Here is a 24,206-nt window from a genome sequence, read left to right as displayed (position 1 = left end):
CACGCTCTCCCGACTTAACCCCATGTGATTTCTTTCTGTGGGGTTATGTGAAAGATTCAGTGTTTAAACTTCCTCTACCAAGAAACGTGCCAGAACTGCGAGCTCGCATCAACGATGCTTTCGAACTCATTGATGGGGACATGTTGCGCCGAGTGTGGGAGGAACTTGATTATCGGCTTGATATCTGCCAAATCACTAAAGGGGCACATATCGAACATTTGTGAATGCCTAAAAAAACTTTTTGAGTTTTTGTATGTGTGTGCAAAGCATTGTGAAAATATCTCAGATAATAAAGTTATTGTAGAGCTGTGAAATCGCTTCAATCATTAGTAATAACCCTGTAGTTCTGGGTGGAGATTTTAATTTGCCGGATATAGACTGGGAGACTCAAACGTTCATAACGAGTGGCAGGGACAAAGAATCCAGTGAAATTTTTTTAAGTGCTTTATCTGAAAACTACCTTGAGCAGTTAAACAGAGAACCGACTCGTGGCGATAACATATTAGACCTTCTGGTGACAGACCCGAACTATTTGAAACAGTTAACGTAGAACAGGGAATCAGCGATCATAAAGCGGATACAGCATCGATGATTTCAGCCGTAAACAGAAATATTAAAAAAGGTAGGAAGATTTTTCTGTTTAGCAAAAGTGACAAAAAGCAGATTTCAGAGTACCTGATGGCTCAACACAAAAGTTTTGTCTCAAGTACAGATAGTGTTGAGGATCAGTGGACAAAGTTCAAAACCATTGTACAATATGCATTAGATGAGTATGTGCCAAGCAAGATTGTATGAGATGGAAAAGAGCCACCGTGGTACAACAACCGAGTTAGAAAACTGCTGCGGAAGCAAAGGGAACTTCATAGCAAACATAAACTTAGCCAAAGCCTTGCAGACAAACAAAAATTACGCGAAGTGAAATGTAGTGTGAGGAGGGCTATGCGAGATGTGTTCAATGAATTCGAAAATACAGTGCTATGTACTGACTTGGAAGAAAATCCTAAGAAATTTTGGTCTTATGTCAAAGCGGTAGGTGGATCAAAACAAAATGTCCAGACACTCTGTGACCAAAATGGTACTGAAACAGAGGATGACAGACTAAAGGCCGAAATACTAAATGTCTTTCTCCAAAGCTGTTTCACAGAGGAAGACGGCACTGTAGTTCCTTCTCTAGATTGTCGCACAGATGACAAAATGGTAGATATCGAAATAGACAACAGAGGGATAGAGAAACAATTAAAATCGCTCAAAAGAGGAAAGGCCGCTGGACCTGATAGGATACCAGTTCGATTTTACGCAGAGTACGCGAAGGAACTTGCCCCCCTTCTTGCAGCGGTGTACCGTAGGTCTCTAGAAGAGTCTAGCGTTCCAAAGGATTGGAAAAGGGCACAAGTCATCCCCGTTTTCAAGAAGGGACGTCGAACAGATGTGCATAACTATAGACCTATATCTCTAATGTCGATCAGTTGTAGAATTTTGGAACACGTATTATCCATAGACACGGGTTCACAGGTAGATGCTGTGTTTCTTGACTTTCGCAAGGCGTTCAATACAGTTCCCCACAGTCGTTTAATGAACAAAGTAAGAGCATATGGACTATCAGACCAATTGTGTGATTGGATTGAAGAGTTCCTGGATAACAGAATGCAGCATGTCATTCTCAATGGAGAGAAGCAAGAGTGATTTCAGGTGTGCCGCAGGGGAGTGTCGTAGGACTGTTGCTATTCACAATATACATAAATGACCTTGTGGATGACATCAGAAGTTCACTGAGGCTTTTTGCGGATGATGCTGTGGTATATTGGGAGGTTGTAACAATGGAAAATTGTACTGAAATGCAGAAGGATCTGCAGTGAATTGACGCATGGTGCAGGGAATGGCAATTGAATCTCAATGTAGACAAGTGTAATGTGCTGCAAATACATAGAAAGAAAGATCCCTTACCATTTAGCTACAATATAGCAGGTCAGCAACTCGAAGCAGTTAATGCCATAAATTATCTGGGAGTGCGCATTAGGACTGATTTAAAATGGAATGATCATATAAAGTTGATTGTCGGCAAAGCAGATGCCAGACTGAGATTCATTGGAAGAATCCTAAGGAAATGCAATCTGAAAACAATGGAAGTAGGTTACAGTACGCTTGTTCGCCCACTGCTTGAATACTGCTCCATAGTGTGGGATTCGTACCAGATAGGGTTGATAGAAGAGATAGAGAAGATCCAATGGAGAGCAGCGCGCTTCGTTACAGGATCATTTAGTAATCGGGAAAGCATTACGGAGATGATAGATAAACTCCAGTGGAAGACTGTGCAGGAGAGACGCTCAGTAGCTCGGTACGGGCTTTTGTTGAAGCTTCGAGAACATACCTTCACCGAGGAGTCAAGCAGTATATTGCTCCCTCCTACGTATATCTCGCGAAGAGACCCTGAGGATAAAATCAGAGAGATTAGAGCCCACACAGAGGCATACCGACAATCCTTCTTTCCACGAGCAATACGAGACTGGAATAGAAGGGAGAACCGATAGAGGTACTCAAGGTACCCTCCACCACACACTGTCGGGTGGCTTGCGGAGTATGGATGTAAATGTAGATGTAGTTTAATAGGATGGAGGTTGTGGAGTGGGGGATAAGGAGGTCACACCTTTGGGGTCAGTGACAGTCGACTTTCCCATAGGGAAAGTCCGATTTGATGCATGCGTGGAGATAGTACCATGGGTAAACGAGGGCTACAACATTATCCTAGGAGTAGATTTCTTGCATCAACAACATACCAAAATTGACTTTGGACAACAAACTATGGAACTTGGTGGAATGTTATTTCAGCTAGGGGAAACTGTTGTCGGTGCAGAGCTGTCGCAAGGGGCGTTCAACTTAATGAACAAACCAATTGAACTGCGTACATTAGCATTAAGGCTTAATTCGCATGAGTGTGTGTCTGGTGGCACCGGGAAGTCGCTTTGGGTAAGTGTGGAATCTAATGTACCTGTGGGTACAGCATGTGTTATTGAACCATTGGAGGATAATGAAGTTTTGGGTCCATTTGGTTGTTTTGTGAAACATAGTATTGTACACATACAGGAGGGGGACGACAGGCGAGTAGTTCCCGTGAATGTGGATAATTTTAGTGCTGTAGACGTGAATTTGAGAAAAGGAGTTTAAGTAGCAAATTTGCATGTGCCAGATGACAAAGACTGGTGTTCGAGAGGTAGGTGAAGCGATCAACCACTAACTGCTGATAGAACTGCATTGCGTGACAAAATTAAGCATTTGAAAGGAGGAGAAAGAGAGCATATGGAAGAACTATTGTGGGAATTTAAGGATTTGTTTTACCACAAGGGCCATTACCAACAACTCCATTAGTTCAACATAGGATACCAACAGGGAATAAAGCACCTGTTTACTATAAACCATACAGAATACTGATGTATTTGCAGCCGATTGTGGAGGATTTCATTGATCAACAGCTTGTGGATGGTATTATAGAGCACAGTAATAGTTGCTGTGGAGTGGACATTGTTGTTGTGCCTAAAAAATCTATGGATGGAACTAAGAAATACAGGTTCTATTGTGACTACCGATACCTCAATAATAAGGCAGTAATGGGCGCATACCCCATTCCAAACATATTGGAGACTTTGGATCACTTAGGACAGTGCCAGTACTTTTCTACAATGGATTTGACAAGTGGTTATCATCAGTTAGAGGTGGCTCCAGGGGATCGTCCAAAAATTGCGTTCTCTACTCCTCGGGGCCATTACCAGTACATTAGAATGCCATTTGGTTTGAAAAATGGTCCGGAAATGTTTCAGAGTTTGCTAGACAGTGTCTTGAGGGGTTTGAAACCATGGCAGTGTCTTGTCTCTTTGGATGACATTATAGTGTTCAAAAATGGTTCAAATGGCTCTGAGCACTATGGGACTTATCTGAGGTCATCAGTCCCCTAGAACTTAGAATTACTTAAACCTAAGTAACCTAAGGACATCACACACATCCATGCTCAAGGCAGGATTCGAACCTGCAACCGTAACAGTTGCACAGTTCCGGACTGAAGCGCCTAGAACCGCATGACCACCGCGGCCGGCCATTATAGTGTGTTCAAGTAGTATGGAGCAACATAGACAGCACTTAAGGGAAGTGTTTACGAGGTTAAGAGCAGCTCTTTTGACGTTGAGCCTGGAGAAGTGTCATTTTGCATTAGAAGATGTAAAATATTTGGGTCATATTATCAGTAAGGACGGAGTGTGAACAGATCTGAGGTTGGTACAGGCTGTAACGGATTTTCGGGAACTGAAAACAGTTAAGGAAGTGCAATCATTCATCGGAATTTGCAATTTCTATTGAAAGTTCGTGAAGGGTTTTGCAGATTTAGCACAGCCATTGACATGATTGTTACGGAAGGGTGTGAAATTTGAGTGGACTGAAGAGTGTCAGAAAGCATTTGACAAATTGAAAGAAGTGTTAACATCAAGTCCAATTCTTGAGTTTCCAGATTTTGAAAAGGAATTTATTTTAGCAAGCGATGCATCGAATCAAGCATTAGGGTGTGTTCTTAGTCAGCAAATTGATGGGAAAGAACATCCTGTAGCTTACGCGTCTAGGCAGTTGAATGCAGCAGAGAGGAATTACTCATCAACAGAGATGGAGATGCTTAACATAATCTATGGAATCACATATTTTAAATGTTATTTATATGGGAGAAGATTTCAGGAAGTGACAGATCATGCTGCGTTGAAGTGGTTGTTGGGGTTGAAGGATCTATCCACTAGACTCAATAGTTGGGCTGTGAGGCTTAGTGAATTTGACTACTAGGTGGTGCACAAGCCTGGGAATAAGCACAGTAATGTGGATGCGCTAAGTAGGAAAGTGGTAAAAGTAGAAGTCATAGGTTATGACCTAGCAGTACAGCAAGAATTACAGGGCGCGGACAACAATTGTAAATTGTATCGGACACAACCACAATTTAAGATGCACGTCGGTCTTCTGTGCAGGGAAATGACGTTAGGGCCATAGTAGTGTCAGCGAAACTGAGATGATGTTTTAAAGGAAGCACATGATCACATGTTATCTGGTCATGGTGGGTGTAGAGCAACGAATAGGAGTGTGGCAGAGAGGTATTGGCATAGATGTGGATCAGTATGCTAAGAATTGTATACCATGTGCGCAGAGAGCAGGTTTAAGTCAGAAACAGATTCAGCTACAACAATTGCTGGAAGCGACATGTCATTGCTGGAAGGGACAGGTCCATTCTCTATGTTGGGGGTTGATGTCTTAGGACCTTTCAGGCAAACACCATCGGGGAACAGATTCAGTCTGACAATAATAGACAATTTTTCGAAGTATGTGGAGATGGTGGCTATGCCAATTCAACAGGCAGCAGTGGTCGCACAGGTGTTAGTAAGCAACTGGATTATGAAGTTTGTTGTACCAGAGACAATAATTACTGAACAAGGGACCAACTTCATGTTGGATTTAATGAAGGAACTGTGTAAATTGTTGAATGTAAAGAAGTTGAGGATGAGTGTGTTGCATCCACAGGTGAATGGAAGGACAGAACGGGTACACAGGAATTTCGGGAAGATGTTGAGTTTTTATGTGGATTCTCATCACCATCAGTGGGATGAGTATTTGAAGCATATTGTATTGAGGTAGTGTACGGGCGAAAAATGCCATCACTGTTTGATTTGGTGAGGCTACAGAAAGGAAAGACCAGTGAATCTGTGCGTCAATTAGTGAGAACAATTCGGAATGTTTGGAAATAGGTACAAAAGGCGAATATGAAGGCTTCGGAAAGGCAGGAAGATGCATTGAAGCGGAAAGGAAGTTTACTGCAGTATAGAATGGGGCAATGGGTAATGCTGTCCAGCTCCTATCCGCCAAAAGGGAAACCGAAGAAGTTCCTCATGAGGTATCAAGGGCCATACCAATAAGTTGAAACCACATCCCCCGTTAATGTTAAGCTTCAGCTGCCAGCTAGAACAACGATAGTACACATTGGGTGGTTGCGGCCATTTAAGGGTTGTCCCAATGTGATTCCAGGCATTTCGTAGGAAAGGAAGAGCAAGAAAGAGAGAGTGAAGAGAGGTGTTCAGTGCAGAGAAAACCAGGAAGATAGAGTACACCATGATGTACTGTATACTTTGCGATCCAGAAAGTAGTATTTGTAGTTTTTTGTTTTCTTTTTATGTATCATTGAGTTTGCGTAGATTAATTAGGCATTGTATTTTCAAGTGGTGTGTGTGTTTTCGAGCATTGTGAGCCTGCTAGGGACAGCAGTCTTTCTGAAGAAGAAGGAAGGGTGATGGTGATCCCTGTCTTCAGGTCACTGAAAAAGGGAGAGTTGAGCAAGTTGGTAGAAGTAAAAAACTGAAGAGGTATTGCTGACCTCGGCAGTTAACAGCTGGTAGGCCAAGATGACAAGGGAGGAACTATGAAGCTGTCATCGAGGGAAGGTAATGGGATGTCAAGCCAGGGTGATAAGCACCAATCCGGACATGTGAAGGGTGCAGTTATTTGTAGCAAGGAGGGAAGAAATAGACTGTTCAAGGGACATCATGGAGCCAAAATTGAGCTTGCAACAGGTCGGGATGCATTGGATCTGTAGTGTTGGCAGAAGAGCCAACACTGTGTTGCAAGAGGAGGCCGAAATGCACGCGTCAACTCACACAGGTGGCGCTAGGTCTGAAACAGGATACGTAATGAATGCTATAAAGAAAAGTACGTAGCTGCTGGAATACTTAACTTTAATCCATCATTTGTATACAGCATTCTTGATGATACAAGTGAGACTCTCTCTAGAAATGGTTAATGGCGCCTTGCTAGATCGTAGCCATGGACTTAGCTGAAGGCTATTCTAACTATCTCTCGGCAAATGAGAGAAAGGCTTCATCAGTGTAGTCGCTAGCAAAGTCGTCGTACAACTGGGGCGAGTCCTAGTACGTCTCTCTAGACCTGCCGTGTGGTGGCGCTCGGTCTGCAATTACTGACAGTGGCGACACGCGGGTCCGACATGTACTAATGGACCGCGGCCGATTTAAAGCTACCACCTAGCAAGTGTGGTGTCTGGCGGTGACACCACAGGATCTTCTCCACCTACGAAAATTTGATAGTAGTAGCAAGTTGTTTTGAGCAGGGAGTATTTGCAGAAGCGAAACGTATAGAGCTCAAGGGGAGCAGAATTTTAATCAGTGCCAGTGTCAATTTCAGGAGTCATGCAATTGAATGTTACGCAGCCACAGCTGTACTGACCAGAAGCCACTTTAGAGTTTTTGCCAAGGCAGAATCTGACCTTGTTAAATCAAACTATGGAGTCAGGTCTGTTGAGATCTGTAAACCGGTTCATTTTAGAGCAAGAGGGGCGCGTATCAGCCGAACAGCTTGTGCAACATGTCGCTCAGTATAGGGAAAGGCCAAGACAGATAATGATCAGTTTGAGCACCTCTGTGCCAGGTGCCTTCGCAGCCTTAACTTTTTTATGTGTTATTTTTATTCTGATCAGGTGGAGAGCTAATTCCAAGAGGGAACCAAGCGTAGTCCAAGTCCCAATGGATTGCTTACTGAGGGCGTGAGACGAGTAGGTAAGGGGTTGATCAAGCAGTGGTCGTCCAAAAAGGAATTTTTACGTTTTGTTTCATGTCATGTGTTTTAAGGGGCACTAGACCACATTTAAGTTTTCTAAAAGTAAGGAAGTATGTCATAGGTGCCAACCCAAACAAGTTAAGAGGGGTCGACCCAGGGGCCGGGTCTTTCCGAAGGGGGGAATAATGGAGTGGCACTATCGTTTGGGATAGGAAAAGTCAGTTTTGATACAATATTTCTGAGCGCACAAGTTAGAGCCAGCTGGGGGCGTGTTTACAGTGAGTTACGCTCACCAGCAATTGCGAAGTAAAATAGAGGCCACAGGGGTGTAGCACTGCCAGAAACAGTACACGCAGTGGTTTGCATGGCGCAAGTCACAGGCAGAAGGGGCCCACTGGCCAACCCAAGTGTTATGAGTATGTGACACGGAGCGGCGCATTTAATAGCAAAACAGAGGTGCACAGCCGCATATAAATAGGTGTTGGTTCACTAACAAAGCATTCAAGTGTGGCAGCTCTCCTGGACGGTGGGGCATGTCATACCACAGGCTACACGCAGCAGCAGATGGGGCGCCAGTGTTCCAGTCCACGGCGGGTCACTGGTGTGACCCTCTGAGGCCAACGCGGGGTCCGTAGCCAGCCAGTGACGGGCCACTCAACGACTCGCTACCACAGGCAGTGGTCTTGGCTCCCAACACGCACCAGAGATATCCAAAGCGAATGTCGCAAATTCAGCTGCCGGATCGCGGGCGCTCATTGTCGCCATGTTCTTAGCCACACCGGCGAGGGAGTGCGCTGCGGGTTGCCTTGCAGCGTACGGCACTGAGGCAGCAGAGGCAAAGACCGCTGAGTCGGCTACCGGCACATCCTGACGTCGTCGTCGTACAAGGTCAATACAGAGCAGTGCGTGCATGGGTCACTGAGGCAGCCATTCCACGCCTAGCCGTTTCGCAGTCAGCGAAGTGGTGTCCTCAGCCTTGCAGGACCCGGTGACGCAGAACAAGGGAGACGCGGTACTGTAGTTGTAAACAATAAATCACTAGGAAAGCTCAGACGAGTCTTAATATGGTGCCTTCTACTTCTTCCCGCTACATTTGGTGTTGCTGTTACATTCGGTGTCAGAAGTTGCCACTACAGTATGTAACCCCTCATGTGACAGTATTGTGGTGCTATTTTTCAATAGGGCATTGCTCATTCACACATGGCATATGTCTCAATGAACTGTCTGTATGACGTCTAGGTAATCCCATGGGCCAGCAAGATCCTCTTATTCAATTTAAAAGGCTGTTTCAAGTCTTGAATAGACCTTCTAGTAGGGCCTATATATTTCTTTTGAGAGCAATGTTATTACAAATGTCTTTTGGCAGAAGCTTCTCTGTTACTTGTGCATTACTATGACAGTTTTCGCTGATGCCGAGCTGCAATAGGGATAAAATGAGTGTGTTTATATCTGTTTAGTGTACAAAGAATGGATTTTCACAATGAGTCAGTCGTGACATTAAATTTATATAAATAACTCTTCCAGTATGTAATTCAATTTAAAGAAAAAATCCTTAATTATCATTGTGTTATAATCTTAACAAACATGTTAACCTCATTAAAATCCGTATGATTGTGCTACTGCATCATCTTATAAATACTTACAAATGTTAAAATATTAAAATAAAGACATTTTGCAGTGGCTTTCGTCAGGGCAATAAATTGATTAGCTGGGGGGGGGGGGGGGGGGGCACTTCAACATGTTGCATTTATAACCAGTGATGTCACATTTCTTAGAATTTAAAAGACCTTAAAATGCCACTGGTTGATGTAAGAAGAGAGGGAGGGGATATGTGGCAGACTATTTGCGGGTTACATGACATGCTGGTAATTGGTAGCTCTCTATATAAATCAGTGATAAACTTCTGAAGGTCACGTTTTCCTGCTGGTAGTTGCAGAGAAACAGACTGACTGTTCAGCATGTCACAGTAGTGTCCACTGAGGCTACTTTCCTGCATCCATAGGCAGCCTATCATACTGGAATTGCTCACAGCCAGGATGCTGGAAGCCTGTAGCCGTCTTCTCTGTTAATATTGTCAAGTTGCTTAAGGATTTCAGTTACCCTTCTGACTTCATGAGTGTGCATCCATTGTGTCTTGTATGTTTCTCAGAACTTGAGAGCCTGCCCACAATTGTGATGGAGCTTCACTAGCACCTATCTGTTGTGCTGCTCCAACTGAAAATAGAATATCACTGATGTGGTAGGCTAGGATGTTCAGTGTACACATATATAAGACAGAACACCTACAAGCCAGATGATGGTGGGTTTCAGTGTATAGGTACCTGTTGGCATGGATAGGTTTCTGCTGATGGAATTTATGCAGCTCTGTTTTTAACAGTATTTTATGAGATGATGCAGCTTTGACACCCTTTGCAGAAGCCTTTGTATTAAAATCTTTGAATATTTTGGATCAGATTGAATTGCCATCTTTTCAAACTTAGTTGCTTGACATTTTGGTTTTCCATTTTCAGACAGATCTTGGCAGTCAATGAAAAATCGGCTTCGTATTATCCGTCTCCATCCAGAAAGGTATGACCTAAGTGATGAAGATATAAGAAAGCTTGGAGGTATGCTTTATCACAAAGAGAAACATTTTTGGTTTATTTTATTATTTCTTTCTGAACAACTCTTTGTCAAATACTTGCATGTTATCTTGCTTCTACTTTCCATGTTTGTTTCTTATAAAGTGTACGATACCTTTCTTATGACCCAGCTGGGAATTACCACATCCTAGGAACACAATTTTATAGCTTCCTTATGATTGTATTTTTTTTAAACTGTTATTTATTGTCAGTGTTAAAAGTATCCAACAGAATAAATCTAACAGGCTGGTATTTAGTTATGTATTAGCAGGTGCAATAGTTCATCCCACTCTAAGAGAGTTCACATTCCTTCATTGTGTCACATCTGTTTTCTGGGACCTTAGTTTGCCATAGACTGTTTATAAGTGTTCAGACAACATATGACATAGTAAAGTTAACAACAAATCTGTTTCTTTAAAAAACTGCTGCTCCCTCACTTTTACTAATTAGCTGCTGTTTTTGTTCTGGATTTACAGTATAGAAAGCACATAAATTATCAGTATTATTACAGATTCTGTTTGAGTCATCTACTAAGTTAATGTTTAGTGCTTCATAGTTTCATGTTCACTTTTACAGTGCCCTTAGACATTTTTACACTTAGTTTACTGGATGCCATAATTGAATCGGCAGAACAGTCTATTGCCTCACAGGTCAAGGCTACAAATTTCTGTGTGTTTCAGATTTTTATTCTGTTATTTTCAGTTTTTTCTTTACTCTGTGAGGGAAATCAGGACATGTGTATTATGCTTGTGCCCAATCTAAATGGCCAAAGATTGCAATCTTGTATCATTTCCCACATGACAATGTGATAATATGTAGCAAATTTCTTTGGAAAGGTAGCAGTAATCAAAATTTCTCCATGGAGAATGTAATCTAAGAATCAGCATGCAGTTCCATTAAGTTATGTAGTGTCAATACTGCTTTTTATTGAAGGTTTTATATATATGTATTATTTTATTTTTATTGAGGGATTTTCCCACCTTTTCCATTCAGAATCATTCAAATGTATTTGTATGTTATCTTTAGTATTTATACACATTGTCAGTAAATCTTAAAGTATTTCTTGATTGATATCTCTTTTTTCCCATTACTTATTGCATGTTTTGAAGCACTGATTTCATGCAGCTGATCACATAATATTGGTGAGACCATTCATTGAATGAAAAGAAAATACAGAATCATGGAAGATGCACTGTATATGCTTACTAGTGCCTGTCTGAATAAAAGAATACAGGAAATATTTTTGTATTCATTGATTTACACTGTTTTGAAGCCAGTCTCATGTCGTGCTTGGTTTTATTGAGGAGTATTGTTTCTCCCAAAGACTGAACCTTGCATTATAAAATTATCTGTATTTTAGTGAAACATTCATTTGATCATATTACATTGCTTGGAGCTATGACTAAGGTCTTTGTCAAAAGATGTTATGGTGTTACATTTTTATATTCCTTTCAGCTTGTGTTGTTGTTCAGTCTGAAGACTGTGATTTGGTGGAGCTCTCCATGCTACTCTATCCTGTGCAAGCCTCTTCATCTCCGAGTAACTATTGAAAAACATTTAAACCAGCTTACTGTATCTATCATTTTTACCCCCACCCCCTCTTTCCCGCACTCCATTACCAAGCTGACGATTCCATCGTGCCTCAGGCTATGTCCTTATTAACAGATATTTTCTTTTAGTCAAGTTGTGCCATAAATTTCTCTTTTTGTAAATTCAGTTTAGTACTTCCTCATTAGTTACTTGATCTACCTACCTTTCCTTCAGCAGTCTTCTGTAGCAACACATTTCAAAAGCTTTATTCCCTTGTTGCCTCAACTGTTTATTGTGCACATTTCACTTTTGTACAAGGCTACATTCCAAACAAATACCTTCACAAAATGCTTACTAACACCTACATTTATATTAGTGTTAACAAATTTCTTTGTTTCAGAAATGCTTTTCTTACTATTTCCAGTCAGCATTTTGTATCATCTTCACTTCAACCATTGTCAGTTACTTTGCTGTCAAAACAATGAAACTTATTGACTACTTTTAATGTCTCATTTCCTTATCTAATTCTGTCAGCATTTTACTATATTCAGTTACCCTTGCTTTACTTTTATTGATATACATCTTATAGTCTCTTTTCAGGATGCTATTAATTCCACTAAACTGCTTTTCTGAGTCCTTTGCCGTCTCTGACAAAATAACAGGGCCACCGGCAAACCTTGAAGTTTCTATTTTTTCTCCCTGAACTTTAATTCCCTCTTCAATTGTCTCCTTTGTTTCCTTTGCTGAGCTCAGTGCAGAGATCAAATAACATTGGGATAGGCTTAAAACTTGTCTCCCTCCCTTCTCAACCACTGCTGCCCTTTTGAAACCCTTCGTCTGTAACTGCAGTCTGGTTTCTGTATGAGTTGTAAATAAGATATCCCTGCTATCTTTGTAATTTTAAAGAGGGTTTTTCATTCAATATTGTCAATAACTTGTGTCATTTCTAGCCCTCCCAGGGATCTCAATAATTCTTAGGTAATATAATGTACTCCAGGGGCCTTTTTTTTACTTAGGTCATTCAGTAGTATTTCGAATTCTTGTACCATATATCCCTCATCTCATCTTCATCTATTTCCTCTTTCCTTTCTATAATATTGCTTTAAAGTTAGTTTCCCTTGTGTAGACATTCTATGTATTCCTTTCAGCTTTCTCTGGTTTTCTTAGTACTGGCTTACCATCTGTGCTCATGATATTCAAACAGCTGTTTATCTTTTGTCCAAAGATTTCTTTGATTTTCATATAGGCAGAATCTGTTTTTCCCGTAGCTATGGGTGCATTTCTCATCTAGTCTTTCCTGCTTTGCTATTTTGAACTTCCTGCAATCTCATTTTATATATGCCTGTATCCCCTTTCATCTGCTTCATTTGCTGTGTTTTCATATTTTCTCATTACATCAGTTTCATTTCTCATGGTACTCTCTTTTTGTTGACAGAGAAGTTCAGTGTTACATGTCCATACAGTCAGTGAAGTCTTGATGGGGTTAGTTGTATTTCATAGCTTTTTACATGATCACCAAACACAATACCTTCTGTAATACTTTTATTGGGAAAATGTGGTTAACTCTAGTCAGAAGCTAACCATTGTCTGGAAAGTACAAGTAGCATGAACAGTAGCATCTTCTCCCATGTTGTATTAGTTATACATAAGTTGATACATAGCAGCTATTTATTGCATAAATCTAATAGTTTCTCAGTGACAGGAAATTAGTAATCTTTGGCTACTCTTTGTCAGTGTAGTTGAACTGTTGTTATTGCCGACAGTCTACTGTATTCACGGTAAGATTGCAGTATTTCCCAGTTATTAATGGATTCATAATTCAAATAAATGCAGGTACAATAACGTGTTATGATGAAAAAAGTGTTGGTGGGTCATTTCATGTCAGTTCAACCAGGGGCTCCAGCTCATAGTCTCATATTTGACTGAAATTCAGTACACTAATTCTACCATGTGTGGAACACTCGTGTACAAAGTATTAGTTTCCCCTGCCAATTAGTTCCAGAATTATGACTTGTGAAAGAAGGTGGTGTGACCCGGAAATTGCAACCCGCATCTGGCAATCTATCTTCAGACCCAACTTCAGGTCTTAATAACTTTGAAACTATTCCACACAGTCCAGTGTTATTTTTAAAACCCAGTAACATCCATTTAGAGAACACTCTCCATGAATCAAAACATCAACAACATATTTCTGAGGGAAAATAAAAAATTCCAAAATGTGATTTAAAAAATGTAATACATTAAAAGGTACATATTGTAGGTGCCCTCTATGCCAAACATAATTCACTCAAAAAGGGTTTACATTTTTTTGTGGTAAGCTTAATATGGCCTAAACACACACAGAACTCATCATGCCCATATGAGTCACAAAAACTGAGTTACATGCACATAAAAATACAAAAATTTGAAAAATTACCTGAAAAACATGGATTTTCGAAGTGTGGTAGCACAAAAGGAACCAGTGGTATCCAAGCCAAATTTCACACACTGCATAAGTAGACCATAATGATATATATATGTCAAAATTTCAGCCTGTTATTGCAAGACATTTGTGTACAATGGAAGTTGACAGATGTATTTGGTGATGTGGCCATTGTTCCACAACACAATTTTGTAAAAACATATCGTAAAATGTTCTGCCTCTTCTTATCCTCTCCCACACCTGTTTAATCACTAAGCAACAACATATAGACAGATTAACACAACCTATCATTAATGTTTACTGCACCTTAACTGCTAAAAACAAATCGATTGTGCTTCGAACAGAAGTTCTCCCACACTTTCGCTACTGTACTCTGTACATTGAGTGGCAAATTGTACTGTCTTCCTGACACTGTGGTAGGAACTGGAACTGTCATAAGAATATGTTCAAAAGGAATCCAACACCTGTCTGCCAAACGTGGCCAGTGGCATGATCTTGCTGGTCCTGCTGGTGCCATGAAGTTCACAAATACATCACCTTGTGCTTCACAGCACTCTGCAACACATCCTAAGTACCATTTGTCATCATAAACAGCAATAACATAGCAACCTGGTTGTATTTTGCTGCTTTTACTTCTGAATCCTGAGTCAGACACACTGTGAAGACACATGTGCGTGAACCTATAGTTATAACAGCAAAGTCTGCTCATCTGCACATTGTCAGAGTCCGCTGGAGAGAAGTGATGATGGCTCCTTGTGCCTGCAACAGTTTTAACGTGTTCTAGTCTGCTTTTTAGCAACCCTTTGACTGATTTCACCTCATCTTTTGAAACGTAGAATGATTGTATGCCAGAAATATTTTTCTGTACCCAGGTAAATAATTGAAGAGGTGTTAGAATGTGACCCTCTGTAGGGTGCTGCAGACTAGCTCGTGATGCCATGCGCTTAATGGTAGCACCAATAACATCACATACATTTTTACCATGACTTGTTGCGAAAAAATTCCATTCTGCGTGAATCTGAAAATCATGGTAATGCATGCATAAATTTTTGAGATTTTTACAGTTTTTGTACTGACTAGCTGCCCCATCACTGAAGTATTTTGCAAAATTTATGTGAGGCAGCTTTGTTTTTCACATATGCCATGACAGTGCAAATCATGAATTAAACTGCCACTAAAAATGCACAGGTTCGTGACAGACGCATCACCTGATTCACCTCTATAGTAAATCGCAAATGGCTGGAGAGTTGCTTGACTGTTGTCCCAATGATATCCTTGGATAGCATCTTGACTATAAATGCATAATTTTCAGAAAAGTCTAGTATTACTATAATTTCATCTTGTTTCAAATTATCCTTACAAAACTGGAGATAAGCCGATTGCACTGTTGCTGTGTGAGTGGTCAGTTTGTCTGTTTTTTGACAACACATTTCAACAAAATCTTCCACTGTACTTTGCTTAGTTTCAAGACTTTTGTGATCCATGTGTGTCCATTGTTTATAAGAAACAAGTTTTAATCACATTTTGGAATTTTTTATTTTTCCCTCAGATATATGTTGGTGTTTCGATTCATAGAGTGTGTTCTCTAAGTGGATGTTACTGGGTTGTAAAAATTTCACTGGACTGTGCGGAATAGTTCCAAAGTAATTAAGACCTGAAGTTGGGTTTGAAGATAGACTGCCAGATGCGGGTTGCAATTTCCAGGTCACGTCACCTTCTTTCATAAGCCATAATTCTGGAACTAATTGGCAGGGGAACTTAAAATTTTGTACATGAGTGTTCCACACTTGATACCATTGGTGTGCTGAATTTTAGCCAAATCTGAGACTATCAGCTGGAACATTTTCTCAAATTGGTTGAATTGACATGGAATGACCCTGGTTATGTTTACAGTTCCCTCTTCAGTCTTTGTGAACAGACTTTGCATTTTAAAACCAGCATTGCATTCAAAAGTCCTTAACCATCAAATCTTCATGCTCATGAGACTGGTGGTTGTCAAATACAGATTATCATTTCTAAGGAACGTGGAACCCAGTAACTTTGTCTGTAGAGTTCACAGATAGAAATTTAATTACAGAAAAATTTTCTTTTATGAGACTTTTTAAATGTGTTCTTAACTTTCACCAGGTGGATTTGGGTTTTAATAAATTTTATGTAGCCAATAATGTAAACAGATTTATACTGCAAGACATAGAAGCATTGTTTTAGAAAATTAATCACATATATACCATTGGTATGAGCTGTTGTAACAAATTATTGATGGTTGTTCTGGAATATTTGTTGAATGGTTCAGTTCTCCAAAGGACAATCGTCAGGTACTAAAGTTCATTTTGTTCAGTTCATACTTAAACTGATACATATGTTGTTGAGGGAATAATAAATGTCATAGTTGCATACAAAATGCATCAAGTTTCTCATGGTACACTCTCTTTAACAAACAACTTCAGTGCTGCTTATCTTTAGGCAGTGATGATGTTATTGGTGTAGTCCCATTCCACAGCTTTGTACATGATCATCATGCAATGTCAATGGATTTTAGGTGGGTGAGGGTTGTGTGTGAGGAACTTAGTTAACAATCTCAGCACTAGATTGCGCCTGGTTCCTAGGATTATGGCAGCTGTACAGCAGTCTTGTGAATAGTTAGAACATGTATGCAGACCTGTAATGTATTCATTGAGCAAGATAGCACAGCGACAAGACTCTGAACTTGCATTCACAACAGCAGTTAGATCTCCATATGGTCGTCCAGATTTAAGTTTTCCCTGATTTTCCTAAATTCAAATTATAGAATGGCTACTTTGAAAAGGAAAATTTCCTTCTACATGCTTCCCCAACCTGAAACTGTGCACACTCTCTTATGACTTCATCTTTAACAGGATATAAGGATTTACTCTTCATTCTTCCCTCCCTTCCTCCCTCCTTCCTTCTTTACTTCCTTAATATATTCACTTATGTTCTGTTTTGGGCATGATAGCATTCTGAACAGCTACTTTAAAGACATAGTGTGCTCTGATTAAAGAAATTTGTAGCTTGTATTGGGGGTTGGGGGTCTCTTTTGCTGGATTGCTGGACAGTTTTTTGTATTTTTCATGCAATTTATTTTATAATTTCATGTTATCTATTCCTGTTACTGTATATGCAGTCTTCAGGAAGTTCTGAGTAGTTGATATGTAAATTTGAATATTGAAAATAAATGAAACCACAATCTTGAAAGATAAAACCAACATATTTCTTAGTAACGATTCACTGGAAACCATGTTTTCCTTATACTGTATTTACCAGATTATAGGATAAGTCTTTTTCCCAAATCATCATTCGAAAAATACAGGGTTGTCTTATATTCACAGATTAACCTATTGCTGCTGAGGTCAACATTTTTACATTGTTTATTGTGGTATATAAGGGTAGTCTTACATTTATAGGGGTCATCTTACATAAGAAATGAAGCTTTGGCTATTGAGGTCACAACACCAAGATAAAACAATGAAGACTCGAGGTAGGAATATCAGCATTGTAGGAAAAGACAGATTGGTACTTACCGTAAAGAAGACATGTCAGGTTGCAACAGGCACAATTAAAAGATACTCACATAAAGCTTTCAGCCACGGCCTTTGACAGTAAAAGAAAGAAACACACATCTTTCATACACACACAACAACCACACCTCACCCACACACAACTGCCAACTTCTGCATCTCGGACTGGAATGCAACATAACATGGGATGCAAACAGCAGGATGGAGTGGGGCAGGGAAGGGGAAGGGACAGTAGTGTACGGGTGGGGAAAGAGACGAATGCTATCTGGTGGAGTTTGCAGGGACTAGACTGCCAACAGGCGCAGCATCAAGTGGTTGTGGGGCAGCGAGGTGGGAAAAGATGGATAGATGCATTGTCAGAGGGCTGCAAATAAACAGGATGGGAGATGACATCAGGGAGGAGACATTAACGCCGCTTTTTAAGCAAAGGCAACATTCAAAAATGGAAATGTTGTCCTTCGAAAAACATTAGTTGATTCAGAACCCAGACAGATATTTTATTTGGTTATGAGAGACTGTAATGATTTACTAAGTGGACTGCAAATGAGAAGTTTGGTTGCTGTTCTCGTTTAAAAATACCGGGTAAAAACATTACCAGCTTTTAATCAGCTTTAGACATTCAATTGAAACAAGAAGGAAAATTAATTCAGAGTAAAATGTCTTTAAATAAATTAATCATATTAAACTGACTGTAATTGTCATTGTGAGAATAAAGTACAGTGGCAAGATCTGTCATGGAGATAATACCAACACATGTCACTAGACTGCAGAACAAATTAAAGTTTGAGAATGGGACTGAATCACAATTGCGATCTTTTATTTGCGTATTAGCATTTTTACATATGACCAGCACATTAGAAGATATCACAGTCTGTTTTTCTCATTTGCTCAAGCTCAGCATTATAGAAGGGTTGGAAGGGTAACAGTGACTCCAGTTTGGCTGAGAAATTGGATGATTGCAGGGAGGGGAGCGGTGAGTGAGCAGCAGATTTCTTCATGTTGCCAACCATAGGATCTACACCATGTACTTTGGCTTATTATGAACGTCTACCATTATTAGAGTAGATTCACCAGACAGCTGCTTATAATAAGTAATCTTTATTTATGACATACTGTTGTGGCTTTGTCGCCATTTTCAAGTACATCTAGATTGATGTGACAACCATTTACGTTGTTAGTGGACTCTCTTATAACTGTCACTGTTTTAATAAATGGTAAATGATGTTGTTATGTTGTTGAAAATAAAATGTTAATTACAATGTGACAGTAGTTTGACAGTTCCACTCTTATGACGCTATTTGTTTACAAAGATTCTGCACAATCTTTGTAAACATGTAGCATCATAAGAGTGGAACTGTCAAACTACTGTCAGATTGTAATTAACATTTTATTTTCAACATATTGACATTATTTATCGTCTTATTAAACAGTGACAGTTATAAGACAGCCCACTAATGACATAATATGGACGTCACGTCAATCTAGACGTATTTAAAAATGACGATAAAGCCGAAACAGTCTGTCGTAAATAAAAATTATTATTTATAGCAGCAATTTGGTGCATCTACTCTAATAATCATCTCGTTATAAGATATATATTATGCTGCTGGCCCTAAAGAAGATAAAAAGAGCATCTGCCATGTTAGAATTGCAGTTTGCCTTAATCCATTTGTAGTTGGAATTGAAGTGACTTTAAAATTGGACAAATACTCAGCAGTAGTATTTGTCTCTGCAAGAAATGTTAAAAGCCTAGACAGTAGCCAGTGGTGTACTTTACGTGTTTCTTGCTGCAATGTTGACAACACTCTCCATGAGTTATGACGATAATGAAATGAGCGTGTCAGCTATTTCTACACAGCCAACGAAAGAGCAGAGGTCAGGCGGTATGTTTGGAAGCGAGCGACATTATAGCATCAAGTCAGTATAGAAGCAAAATCCAATAAGTATATGGAAAAAAAGGAGCTGTGTTCTGAGGTCCCACCATAACAACAGCCTCAAAAATAGCAACATATTCAGAAGAAACAGCCAAATATTCATGACAACAAAGGTATAAATTTCATAGCTGTACTATTAGCATGGGGACTATTATTATTATTATTATTATTATTATTATTATTATTACTAAAAGTAGTGATACCACAGGCTGCATGGTTAGTAATCAGAAAATGTAGAAAAGAAAATGGTCCAAAAGTTAATGTAACCTATTTCTTTATGTTTATTTTATTTCTCCTAGTATTGTCAAAATGTAGACACAGTGATGATGAGATTGAGATGGAAAGCGAACTAAAACATTGCTTTAGAGAGACATGTTCACCATTTCATAAAACAAAAAGTCGGTTTACAGTGAAAGATAGGCATAATGTTAACTTTTCGGCAAATACTTTATGTCAGTAAAATGGTTTGTAATTTTGATTAGTCAGAATATGTTAAAAATAAATTTTTCTTAAGGAGCCTCATAAAAAAGGGAGGGTGGGGGACATCTTATAGTCTGGTAAATGCAGTGTCAACCCTCCTTGAACAACAAGTGACATTTGAACATGCGTCAGTGGAGTTTGTTTCCCCGTGTATAAAGATGTTATCAGATGTAATTTTGCATAAATATAGTGTTAATAAATTTAGCGAAAACCATGTCTGCCTCATCTACCTCGGATTCCTTACTCCAGCTGTTTGTATATGCTATATTTGATTAACAAATTCAGTTATCGATTATTTTTATGTTTTAGAAGAACAAGAGTTTGTTTCTAAATGGAAATCTCTTACTTATTTTTCAGGTAAAACAACAACTGAGGATAGTAATTCACTGACCGTCTCAGTTTCTAAAGGCAAATGTTGCTTTTGTTGTCCTAAAATGGCTTTAAATGGCTGTGAGGTTGCAAATGAAAGTGAAAATGTAAGATGCTCTTGTCACTGCAGCCAGCGTATCAAGATACAAGCAGGAACTGCCGTTGGAAGTGAAGCACTGGTGCAAGTTGAGAGCATTGGTAGACAATTTTCTTGTAGTGTCCAGTCTCAAGCAAAGCAAAACCAAGAAAGTTATGTGAGAAATGGGAAGCCACTGGATGTGAAACAGTGTCATACAAATAGTGTAGAATCATTTTCGTGTGCAAGCAGTACACACAGTGATGATGAGATTGAGATGGAAACTGAACCAAAACGTTGCTTTAGAGAGACAAGTTCACCATTTCATAAAACAAAAAGTCGGTTTACAGTAAAAGATGGGGCACAACCTAATCATAGGCGCAAATTGTATATTTTACCATCATCTGATATTAATGTCAGTGTAAGATCTGGGGATATCAGTCTCATAAAAAAAAACAGTGTCCATAAAAAATTCAGCATTCCTCTGAGGTGGCCTCAGATATTTACCCCTGTTAATTCAGCAGGATTTGATAAACAAGTGACTGAGAGTGACACTGTAGCCCCAGAAACATTGAATAACAAAGCACGGAATCAGAATAGTTGTCCTGATGACAATGGTAGCACTGTCTATGGAAGCTGCCATTCATATGGAAATGAAAATGGCTCTGCAGCTTATTCCAGCAAGGGCATGCTTGGAGAAGGAACCAAAGCTGCAGCTGCAGTTGATTATTTAAGAATTGTTAAGCAGACACACCATTCAAGCAAAACTAAGGAAACACTTCCAGATAAAGGTCAGAAGCCACTTAGTGTGAGAAGCCATAGCACACCCAAAAAGGCATTCCAGGTATTTAACAAAACAGAATCTAGGTTTGTCAACAACAGTGTGTGTATTTCAGAGCGCAGCAAGGCAAAATCAATGCAAAACAGGATGGAAATAGAGGAAGGTATTGTTTCACCCTCTTTCAGTACAAGTAGCACAAGCTCTGGACTTAGTTTGCAAATGAATGAGGAAAAGTCTACAAATCATGTAAATGACTGCATTAATCGCCAGATGTCATCTGAATATCGTAAATTGCAAACCAGTGACAGCAACGAAGTGCAATGCAAATCACAGTTTGAAATTACTAATATACTGTATTCAAATAGACACCAGGATGAAGAGTCTCCTGCTACACAACATTCTACAGTGCAAGATGTAAGACCAGTGCCAGAAAAAGATAAATCTTCTTCACCAGCCTACCATCAGAAGTATTCAAACAGCAAACGACATTCTCTACTGGATAGAGACAAACATTGCCAGCACGTGTCAAATTACAAAGATTTTTATGTGAAACAGTGGCTTAATTCTGTTGTACACTACTATGAAAATGGTAACATCAGCAAATTGCCATCATTCAGTGAGAAACTAAAAGAAATAACAACTTCAAGTGAAAGAGATAATCATCACTGTAAAAATAACAGTTGCAATGATTTAAATGGAGAGAATTCTTGTGCTGCAACATATATAAGTAAAAGTTTTTGTGTACAAAAAGAAATTTCCAACATAGATGAACAAGTAATTACTGAATCTCGTTGTGGAGCAAAAGAGTCTAACAGTGTTGTAAACAGTGAATTTATTTCTTCAAATTCTAATAAAAGTGGTGTGTTAAAAGATAAATCAGTCTGTGTAATAGGTGCTTCAGAGAGAGTGGATTTTGGGGAACTGTCTCACAGCAGCTCAGTTGAGGACTCGAGGAAAATGACAGTTTTAATGCCGAATGTAACAGAAACTCCAGTAAGTATTAGTTTTCTATTTCTAGTGTCATCTTGTACATTTTGCCACATTATGCTTAATAACAGTTCTTATACTGGTATTAATTCACTTATTAATTGGACAGGCTATGTATACTAAATGTCATTACATAGTGCTGGACAAATGTTTGAGGGTTGTTTATTTAATTTTTGAAAATACAAATAACAAAAATAATGCTGGTAATTGTCTGTATTATATATTTCCCCCTTTTTATGAAGTAGCTTCACTATGCAGTATTTCAATGTCAGGAAACTGACTTCACATAAAAGACATATTGCACAGTTGACCTGTTGTTTCTGTGGTGGTCGTCTGCCCAAAGACTGCCTTGATGCACCTCTCAACACTAATTTATCCTTTGTAAGCCTCTTCACCTCTGCACTACTGCAGCCTACACTGATTTGAACTTCCCTACTGTATTCAAACTATGGTCTCTCTCTACAATTTTTGTCCTGCACATTTCCTTCACGTACCAAATTGACAATTCCTTGATGCCCCGGTATGTCTCCTTTCGACCGATCCCTTCTTTTAGACAAGTTGTGCCATAATTCCCCCCCCCCCCCCCCCCCAAATTCAATTCATTACATCTTCATTAGTTAGTCAACAACTCACCTAATCTGGACATTCTTCTGTAGCACCGCATTTCAAAACTTTATTCTCTTTTTGTCTCAACTGCTTATCGTCCACATTTCACTTCTCAACAATGTTACACTTGATACACCTTCACAGAAGACTTCCTAACAATTAAATTTATGTTTAGTTGTTCAGAGTTAACTAGTGATGGGAATAACAGAATGAAAACTTTGGATTCATTCAGTTGTCAAACTGATTCAGTTGTAGTTACTTGTATCAGTTGAATTATTCATTCATTCTTTTGAATGAAACCAGTATGTGGGAGCAACCAGTTGGTTCTAGTTTTACCTGTTGGTTGGATTATTATTCATTTACTTTTTTCAAGGTAGCAGTCCAATGAAAAGATTTGACATCATTGTAGCTTTGCTTATTGACTGAATTATTCATTCTTTCTTTTCAAGTGAAAACAATCAATAGTTTTCTGTCAGTTGAACCACGTGTTCGTTCTCTAACTGAAACCACTTTTTAGTATTTTATATGACCGGGCTATCCATTTGTTCTTGTCAAACCAGCCTGCAGTAATTTATTTAGTTGAACTAAAGCAGTGCTACATTATACTGACAGTGTGTGGCCCTAAGTGGAGGCGTATCTCAGGGGTATGCCAAAGTTAAAATAAACAGTATACAAGTTCATTTAATTATGTACTGATTGGAGTAATTTTTCTTTTCATCATTTAAAACTGATATATTGTTGTGGATTAAATTGTTCCAGGGGCCATTAATGTATAACTACTTAACCTGACATATCACTGGGTAGGCCTGCCATCATGTAAATTTCCAACCCCAGACAAAAACTTCAAAACCCCTAACATCTGGATGGAATCGGATTATTTTCCCGAACACAAACAGTCTGTAGAGGATAAGTTGGTCGATGGCCACAATGTTGCGCAACAATTGGGGACATGAGAGGGGGAATGTTTTCTCACTTGGGTTTCAGTGCCAGCAACGCCAGCAGGCTGCACCTCCATCAGATCAGCAAATATAAATTACACATGAGAGTGACAAGGATTTGTGAAAGCACATTGTAGAGAAGTTCATGTTCAGACGTAGTACTAAATTGCAGTAAGGAATATAAACATACGTAAATGAATCAGTTCTCTGGTGGGTGGGATGGTGTTATAGCGTATGCGATCTCCCATTGTTGATGGCTTCTCATTGTTGTGGCTTCTCACTCTTATAACTTTGATCACATATATTTCAGAAATGGGGATAGGTGGAAAAGCGTGGTTTGTGGAATAA

The 24,206-nt window shown here is 39.3% G+C and overlaps 1 protein-coding gene across 3 annotated transcripts in view; it reads left to right on the top strand.

Moving 5' to 3' along the window:
• LOC126184718 (uncharacterized) overlaps positions 1-24,206 on the top strand; it is a 189,142-nt gene that overhangs the window by 131,297 nt on the left and 33,639 nt on the right. For all 3 annotated transcript variants that reach the window (XM_049927254.1, XM_049927245.1, XM_049927264.1), the window contains 2 exons: positions 10,089-10,184; positions 20,459-22,320. In XM_049927254.1, the coding sequence (XP_049783211.1) occupies positions 10,089-10,184; positions 20,459-22,320 (1,958 nt within the window). The remainder of the gene's footprint in view (positions 1-10,088; positions 10,185-20,458; positions 22,321-24,206) is intronic.

This window comes from Schistocerca cancellata, chromosome 1 (genome assembly GCF_023864275.1).
Source record: "Schistocerca cancellata isolate TAMUIC-IGC-003103 chromosome 1, iqSchCanc2.1, whole genome shotgun sequence".
In the NCBI taxonomy this organism is placed as follows: Eukaryota; Metazoa; Arthropoda; class Insecta; order Orthoptera; family Acrididae; genus Schistocerca; species Schistocerca cancellata.
The sequence above is the reverse complement of the archived record's forward strand: the minus strand, read 5'-3'. Positions and strand labels throughout refer to the sequence as shown.